The following is a 9,165-nucleotide window of genomic DNA, read 5'->3' as shown; positions in this document are numbered from 1 at the left end:
CCATTTTCCGTTACTCGACTGTAAAATTTTTGGAACATGTCATTTTATGGGAAATTTAATGTACTTTTCGAATCTACATTGTCCCAGAAGGGTCATTTTTTCATTTAGAACAAAATTTTTCATTTTAAAATTTCGTGTTTTTTCTAACTTTGCAGGGTTATTTTTTAGAGTGTAACAATGTTCTACAAAGTTGTAGAGCAGACAATCACAAAAAATTTGATATATAGACATAAGGGGTTTGCTTATAAACATCACGAGTTACCGCGATTTTACGGAAAAAAGTTTTGAAAAAGTTACTTTTTGCGTTTCTCTTTGTTTCGTCGTCCGTGTCTGTCGCGGGTGACCATGAATGGCCATGATCGATGACGACCAACTTTTTCAAAACTTTTTTTCGTAAAATCGCGATAACTCGTGATGTTTATAAGCAAACCCCTTATGTATATATATATATCAAAATTTTTGTAATTGTCTGCTCTACAACTTTGTAGAACATTGTTACACTCTAAAAAATAACCCTGCAAAGTTAGAAAAAACACGAAATTTTAAAATGAAAAATTTTGTTCTAAATGAAAAAATGACCCTTCTGGGTCAATGTAGATTCGAAAAGTACATTAAATTTCCCATAAAATGACATGTTCCAAAAATTTTTACAGTCGAGTAACGGAAAATGGGAGAATTTTTAAAACTTTTTTGTGTTTTTCGATGAAAATACGTTTTTCGGAATTCTGAGTACGCCATCAAATCGGGCGTCTAATTTTACATAAAAGTCCCTTTGACACCAAATTTCTATCTCATCACCGTTTCAGGCTGCAAATTATTGAAAAACACCTCTTTTTTCACATGTTCAAAAATGGAAGGGGTCGTACCGCCCCTCCGTCACGAGATGTCAAAAAACGGACCTCGGATTCGTGATCAAGGACAAAAGTTACCCGTTAGGACAAAGTTTCACGCAAATCGAAGAGGGGTCGGGGCAACTGCTGTGTGAGTTGGCGGAGAATTACCCACTTTAAATTACTAACCTTATTCAAAACATTTTCAAGGCATCATAAAAAAATCCTCAAATATCTAAAATTTATTGAGTGATGTATTTATAGCGAATTGAAGCTCGTCAATAATCGAATTCTCTGAAAGTGAGTTATTTTTAGAAACCGTGATTTTAATGTTAAAAACAATCTCCCCATTTCCCCTGGACTCCCTCGACAATTTCCAACCTCATATTGCTCGACATTGCACTTTATTATCCCTCTGCGCGGATCGGTTGTACCCCCACCAGGCAGGAGCAATCAGCACCCCGGCAGACAAGTACCATTTCCGCTTCGAGGAAAACAACACGTCCCGTCCTGAAACTATGAAAAATAACAGGCCTCTCTCGCACCACTCTTCTGGGTTCGCGTTTTCCATTTTGTCACGATGCAAAAATAAAGTTATTCCAGGAGGGCCTCACGCGTTCCCGCCGGCTACATGGAACGGCTGTTTGTGTGACATAACATCTTACTTCCATCATCATCATAATCATCATTTCCCCTCCAGTGGGCTAATTTACATTCAATTACGCGCGTTTACTAGCCGTTTGCAGTGCCATTGTGGATAACAGAAGGTGGAAATGGAGTACTTCCTTTGATATAAATGGATTGGGAGTTGTTGTGAAGTTTGAAGAACGATTTTTTTAATCAAACTTTTTCAAAAATATATTCCAATATATCAACCACACAAAACTACTATTTAAAACTAAGCTTACTCCATGGGTGGGTAATGCAGGGTGGCAACTCAAACCACATTTTCAGATTTTCCACTTGTTTTCGCCTTTTCCAGAATTTCTAATAATAGACATTTCTTACCCAAAAAATGTTCGAAATCTAAAAATTGTCTATGAAATGTTAACATCAACCAATGAACAAGATTTTTAAATAAATGTTAAAAGCAATCTATTGACAAATACATTACAAATAGAAGCTATACAAAAAAATGTTTAAAATAATAAAAACTTAACAACAAATCCAAAAAATGAACCATTGTTTTGAGAGAACTTTAAAAATCTATCTTTACTAGATCCGCCCACAATAAAGTGTATAAATAACACCTAAGTGCTCATAACTTTTGAAATGGTTTTTAGATTTTCAATCTTTTGAACGCGTTGGAAAGGTCTTTTGATTATTCGATGATTATTGGGTCAAACGTCATTATCGAAATAATTGAGATCCGTCCTCAAAAATGTGTATAAGTAGCACTTAAGTGCTTATAACTTTCGATAGGGTTGTCAGATCTTCAATGTTTTGGCCTAGTTGGAAAGGTCTTTTGAAAATCTTTCTAAAGATGTATAACATAAAGAGTTTTCTTTCCATCTTTGTCCCTTTTTTAAATCTACCGAACTTTACTCAATATAGTTTTTTCTAGCAAAACTGTTGAAGTACTTAACAAAACTTTATAGTTTTCTACAGTGACTGAGGCTGGTACAAATTATATTTGAAATTTCAGACAGATTGCTGAGGTCGTTGCGAGATGGGTATGCTTTGCTCGAGGACTCGCTCTTAAAACACTTTTTCCATGCAAATGTTGAAACTATGGCTTTTTATTTCATTTGAAAAATCATGTCTTATTAAATGAAGTTTAGAACACCTAATAACATCCATTTTTATTTTTTGTAAAGTATCTCAGCAACTAATTATCATACTTTGACAGACCAAAAACGAAAATTAGAGAGAATTTTCTCTATCATTCGAAAAAAAAATATTTTCAGAAATGGACAGAGACGGTCACCTTAAAAAAATATCAAAAATATTCTTAATTCTTCTATAAATTAAGCTTAAAATGTGTGTATGTCGAAAATGACGCATTTAATGCAAAAAAAATTAAAAGTACTTTTCGATTGCAAAATCTTTTTTTATACATTGGCCGTTGCAAATATTTGTTGAAGTTTATGTCCCTCTCCTCTGACCAAAGTCGAGGGGGAGGGGCAAAAAAATAAAAAAGTTTGAAAATTGATACGAGTCATGAATTACATTTACATTTGAATGAAAAAAGTTTTTTTAAATGCATTATACACCTGTCCAGTTGTTTTGCAATCATTAGTTTAGTTTAAAATATCTAAGCATTGAAAATGCTGTGCATTGGAATTTCTTAAAAATTCCAAATATTTTTAATCCAGCTTAAACATGCTAAACATGATTATCAATGCAGAAAAATGCGTTTTAGATTGTTTTCAGTTGATTTGCCTTCTACAGTGGACTCTCTCGTTGTCGATATTGAAGGGACCGTCGGGAGCGGGGGTTATCAAATTAAAGAACGAAAAATCAAAGCAATCTATTTGAAGGGACTGAAAATTTTATTGACAGCTGGAGCAATATTGATATCGAGAAGATCGACAGCCAGAGAGTCCACTGTATTTTCATTAAAATTTTGAAGAGGGTGGGGGCGAATAAACTTTGAAAAATATTTGCAACGGCCTTAAAAAATAAAACATCCTTTTTATTTGGGTAAGTCAAAAGACACGTGGCTCCAGACTGTTGTCCATATTTCTCTTAAGTTGCGTGTTTTGTCCTCTTAAAAACTTTTTTTTATACTAATTTTAAGAAATTTAGTTTTTGTGAAGCTTATTCAAAAAATCTGGTTAAAAAAATCGTTCCTAACAATTCCAATATTTTGCCGAAGACACCAAATCGATCAGTAAATTTCTTCAAAAGATAAAGATTTTTGAATAATTACATATACCATTTTTATATGGGGGATTGGAGACTTGCCTGGATGAACCAATGACACAAAATGGCTTCTTTGGTCATAGGAAAAGCACTTTTTGGGAGCCAAATATAATTTTGTTGAAATTTGCTAATGTATTTTGTCATCTTATTTTTACACAACAAATACATTTAACATTTTTGTTTGTTTTGAATTATCTAATCGAATAAACATTTTGAAAGTTTCATCCAGAATCAGATCTTTTGAAGACCGTCTAAAATATCATCAAATTAAAAAATATGCTTTGAATGGCAATTTTTGAATATTTGTAAACTTTGGAATATATATCTATTGATAATAATTATAATTAGGATTACTCAAAGGAAGTTTATACTTGCGAGTAGCGAATAATAAATAGTAACACAACTCTGAGTCAGTGATTACCTAGACTATAAACAAACTATTCCACATAATTAAACTGGGCATTCATTCCCTACACATCATAGATAGTCTGATTCAGTGCACAACCATGAGTTGGAACTCGTTATTTGCATGCTGTCTACACAGCAAAAAAAAAGTTGAATTTTGGAATGTTGAAAATTTGGTAGGTTGCATATTACCTCTTTTCTGAGTAATATTACCTAAAAAATGTGTAAAAATGTGAACTTGTTGAATATTCACCAGAAACTGATGAAAATTCATCATTTTGCGATGTAATATAACACATTTATTTGCCACAAAATCTGTCACCATTTCCTTATGAATATTACTATCATTTTTGTTCTGTGTAGTTACTTCACTTCTCGGTATGCACTGTTTATTTGTCGTTTGGATTTCACTATTTTATGACATATTAATTGAAATTTATCAAATCAAGAAGCTGCTCGAATCAAAACAACAGGACTGTCAACTAAATTCCGGAAATGTATTTCCCTTCTTGCTGGACAGTTCGGTGCACTCCGCGGCCAATTGCCTGTTGAAAACTTGGTTGAAAATTAAAAAAACCAGTTCTGGTTGTTCAGATGATACGTTCCAGTGCGTTCGAATAAGTACTATTTCCGGCAGCCAGATGTCTCCGAGGTCATCCGGATAGGAATCAACAGATTTCGAAAGTTTTGCTGGCTGGCTGGACATCGGTTGCATGCCGGACAAACTATGAGGACAAGCTGAGCGAGGGCTGCACGGAGATCGATTTGGTTGCAGCTGCTAGCCGATGTCTCCCTTTAGCAACCATATGGACATTTTTGTTTCCGGTCTGGGGAGAGATGGTTGCAGGTTTGCTCAGCAAATAACTTGTTAGAAGATTAAAAATTGAATTTTAATTTCAATACATCAGATCGCTGGCAGATCTCAAAACATGCCTAGAAGAAAGCTTCAAGTCATATAAGATGCATATTGATGGGGAGGGCTTCTTCTACGATGTTGTTTACCGTGGAAATCAATGTCCTAGAAAAAAATACGTTTTTTGTTTCAGTATAAAATAAATCAACGCAGAAGGATAACTTTTCTTGTCATTGAAGTGTCGAAATAGTTGTAAATGCTGTCATTCTAAAACTGCAAATCCAGCTGGAAAATAAATTATGAAAATCACTTAAGCTCGATGTAGTTTTACATGTGCTTAATGCAACATTTGTCACATTCCCGGCACAATGCACACCCAGTCTCGGTGCACATTATGTCTCAGGCTAGACGGTGCAACATTATCTACATAAACACGGATTTATTAAAGTATTCTGTTCGCTGCAGACAAACTCCCCCCAAAGTTGCCCAAGTTTACGGCGTAACGATAACAACCGCTGCTGGATGGATCTCCCTGTCTGATGTCACCGCTGGCTGCAGCTCTAGCTTTCCGGTGAACAAGTCCCGAGGAGCACACAAATAGCTCATGATGGGTGCACGAACATCGAGGAAATCACTTGCAGTGAATCACATGGTGGCGCGACTTTCATAAGACGTCTTTTCGGTGCACTGCAGCTCAGGAGTACTGCATATAGGGACGTGTGGGGTAGATTGGGATGGTTTGAAAAAGCCATAATTTTAATCCTGATTGATTCAATCAAATAGCGTACTTTTTTCTACTAAGTCAAGATTAGTTATACTTCCCCTACCCAAAGACGTTGCATCCACCCAGACGGATGCGCATAATTTCAACCGGTAATAAACATACGCCATTCCATTCTTCGCGAATCCTTCGAAGCTCTTCATGAAGAATCTCAAGTTTTGCTGCTGCTACTCGGTGGCATCATCTTGCCCCGTCTAAGTACCGAGTCGCGAGCATTTTCGGGTGTGATTTATTCGAGCTTCACCCCGTAATGTGGTACCAACCAACATAACAAATGGCAAATATGACCATCAGCTCCATTCCCAGAACGAGAGAACATGTGACAACAGTAATATCTTTTCTATATGTTCCGTCTGGGTCGCGTTGTTGGAACCCGGGTGTCAGACTCTTTTTTGTTTTGTTCTGACATCCCGAAACTGACAGCCAGCAGCTGGCGATAATGGAAATTTATACTTTACATCTAATTTATAGGGTGTAGAATGGTTCTCCTGTGAGGCTGGCTCGCCAAAAGCAACGGATGTGTACAACCAAGACTACCTTGAACAGTGTGCTATTATTACAGTGAAAATCGTTCCAATCGCTCGGATTTACAACGTCCTGTAGCCCCTGGCAGCCCTAGAGCTGACAATCGCTGCAAGCTCCGATGCAATTACATCGATTTAATCAACTCGTAAATAAGAATTGTAAATCGCCAGCACCATCACTACGGTGCGGTGCGGCCATTATCACCGGCGGTATCGCTCGGCCACCAACCCCGGAAGTGTGCAGCGAATTTACGACTTCAAAGAGCTAAAACATCCCTCCTCGGTCAGTCACGGCGCTATGTTGACAGTGGTTCGATACTGGCTGATATGAAGGTTGGACAAGGACCACAAGCTGATATCGTAATATTGATATTTTCACATTTCAACATATTTTTCGAATAGATCAGAGATCAATTTTACTTCTATTCTGAGACATCGGAATTTTACTATGAAGACACCAAAGCAATCAGAAAATTGTTTTCCAAGATACAGATGTTCGAATATTTACATACAATTTATGTTTCGGTCTGATGGCCGAGCTGGCTAAGGCACCAGTCCTCTCTAAGAGTACTGGGTTTGATGAATCCCGTCAGTTGCAACTTTTTTTTTGTGAGTCGAAATTCTTTTCATGCAGTGCAGTGTAATATGAGGTGATTTTTGTTATGAAGGTGATGTTGCATACTTTTGCATGCGATTTTACAATAGGATTTTTGCTGTGTTACATGTTTTTATGTAATAATATTTTTGTATTATTTGAAAAAGTACAACTGACGTGTCGTATAAGTAATTCTAATAAATGCGTGGTAACTGATTTACAAAAGAAATAACAAAAAATGCATCTCATGACTAATATGATAAGGTATGATCTCATATCTAGTCAGCTCGTTGCATATAATCTTTGTCGAATCTAACGCGTTCATTCATTTCGCAAATCTCACTCAAAGCGAGCAGTTCGGATCCGTTTACAATGGCACAAACTATCTTAGTGGGTGCATTCTGTGCTGCATTCGCGCTATTTGGAGGTAAGTTGACACAGTTCAAGACGCTGAAACGCAATATCAAGTGCAATTTATCCTCATCAGCTTCTAGTGCGCTGCCCTTCGAACTGTACCAAGTTCACGATGACTACGCGGATTCGACAGCGGATTTTTTTCTGACGAATTTAAAATACCTTTGCATCGAAAATACTGGATCTGAAGCTGGTTACGAGAAAGCGATCAATTCCATGGATTCCACCGCGCAGTGCTTAGGCCAAAATGTCAATTTTATGCGTATGATCCTCAATGTTAACGTTCCGGATACTTTGGAGGCGCGTCAGCCACTATATGGACGATACTGTCCAGCGCTTCACGAATCGGTCGTGTGTTTCAACGAGGCTATGGAAGGTGTTGCCATGTGCACTAAGGGTAACGTTAGCCTTACCGTCTTGATGGAGAAGAAGATAGTTCACAACTTGATCGACCTTATATGCAAAAACAACGGACAGTTTATGCTTGGTATGTTTAACAAATCAAATCTGGTATTTTTTTCTAAATGTAATCCTTGCCCTAAATATATATGAGATCACCAGAATTCGATGCATATCTAGACTATGCTAGACTAAATTCGAAGCAATGCAAAGTCTCAAACATCCTTCAATCGACTCCGTTTACTGATTTCGGTCAATATGGTTGCAGGTAAGCAAACATTAAACAATCTTTCAGCTTTCATTTATTGGATTTATTGCATGAATAAAGCGAGGTCAAGCGTGCAAGAGCATGCATCCAGGAGCAGGTCAGCGCATTCTGCTCAACTTCGACGCTTTTCGAATTGATGGACGCGATTCTTGTTCCAATCATGGAAGTGATCAACTGTGACAAGGTATTCAGCATAAGTCAAATTATATGTTTTTCAACTATCATTACTTTACAATTATTTCAGCATGATGAATTGCTTGAAATGAGCGTCGTTATGTCTTGATACAAATCTTCAGTAAGAAGGATGAAGATGCCAGTTCGTAATAATAAATATGAACGTACCAAAAATTCAAAGTGTTTTTGCAGGCCACAAGGTGGGTCACCCAAGCCGTATGAAAAGCGCCCACATTTTTTTATGTTAACTAAAAAATCTAGAGTTTTTTTTTAAATAGGTCCTATCAGCGTTGGACGAATCATCATCAAGAGAAAATCTTTAAACGTTCATCAAGAGAAAAAATCGGAAGGGAGCATAGCTCTCCTCTCTCGCGCACGAATGATCGGTAAAAGGAATCTAAAAAAATCCTCATCTTGATTATTCGGCGGAACATCTTTTTCACTACTACACTTGCTAGTGTAACGTCACACGTCGAAAAATGACCTGTCACTATTTGTAGATGGATAATGTGTGTAAACAAAGCGAAATAAATAATTTTAAGTGGTGCTGATAAGGAAATTCACAAAAAAATCATCATCAGATTGATTTTCTTGAAGAAGTTCGAGAGCGATTTTCTTTTGCGTGATTTGCCTCCTCTCTCTTTCGCGGGTGAATGAAACTCGCAAGCAAAAATGATTTTTTGCGATTCTTCCATCCCTGGGTCCTTTAAACATATGAAACACAATTCCATATATGTATAATTAAACATTCTTAGAAATCACAAAGATTCAATTCCAAATAAAAATGTTTTATTCTATTTAAAAGTTGTGAAATCAAAATAGACTTCCCCTTATTAAACGCAAACATTATATGTTTAGAAAACATTGGCAATCCCCATCAAAACAGATTTAAAACAGTAAGTCACAGTTAGAAATCTTGCGCTTTTTCAGATGAATTTTGAGTCGATTAATTTCATCCAAATCCGTCTCAAACTCCATGGGAAAAACAACTCCATCGACGTCAACAATAACATTGGCCTTAATATCGTCCATATTGAACCATTAAATAGGTTCACGA

The 9,165-nt window shown here is 36.6% G+C and overlaps 1 protein-coding gene across 3 annotated transcripts; it reads left to right on the top strand.

The window, feature by feature from the left end:
• The first annotated feature begins 7,160 nt into the window (after positions 1-7,160).
• LOC119767236 lies at positions 7,161-8,558 on the top strand. 3 transcript variants are annotated; one of them, XM_038255358.1, is made up of 6 exons: positions 7,161-7,280; positions 7,341-7,754; positions 7,829-7,934; positions 7,995-8,118; positions 8,179-8,308; positions 8,387-8,558. In XM_038255358.1, exons 1-5 carry the CDS (start codon positions 7,226-7,228, stop codon positions 8,215-8,217), a joined length of 738 nt encoding a protein of 245 aa, XP_038111286.1. In that variant the 5' UTR covers positions 7,161-7,225; the 3' UTR covers positions 8,218-8,308; positions 8,387-8,558. The 3 variants fall into 3 exon arrangements, with proteins under 3 accessions (XP_038111286.1, XP_038111284.1, XP_038111285.1); XM_038255356.1 differs by having other exon boundaries at positions 7,814-7,934; XM_038255357.1 differs by having other exon boundaries at positions 7,814-7,934; positions 8,370-8,558.
• Positions 8,559-9,165: the final 607 nt, after the last annotated feature.

The sequence above is a fragment of the Culex quinquefasciatus genome, chromosome 2 (assembly GCF_015732765.1).
Source record: "Culex quinquefasciatus strain JHB chromosome 2, VPISU_Cqui_1.0_pri_paternal, whole genome shotgun sequence".
Lineage (NCBI taxonomy): Eukaryota > Metazoa > Arthropoda > Insecta > Diptera > Culicidae > Culex > Culex quinquefasciatus.
Note: the sequence above shows the minus strand (reverse complement) of the source record. Positions and strands in the feature narration are given on the sequence as shown.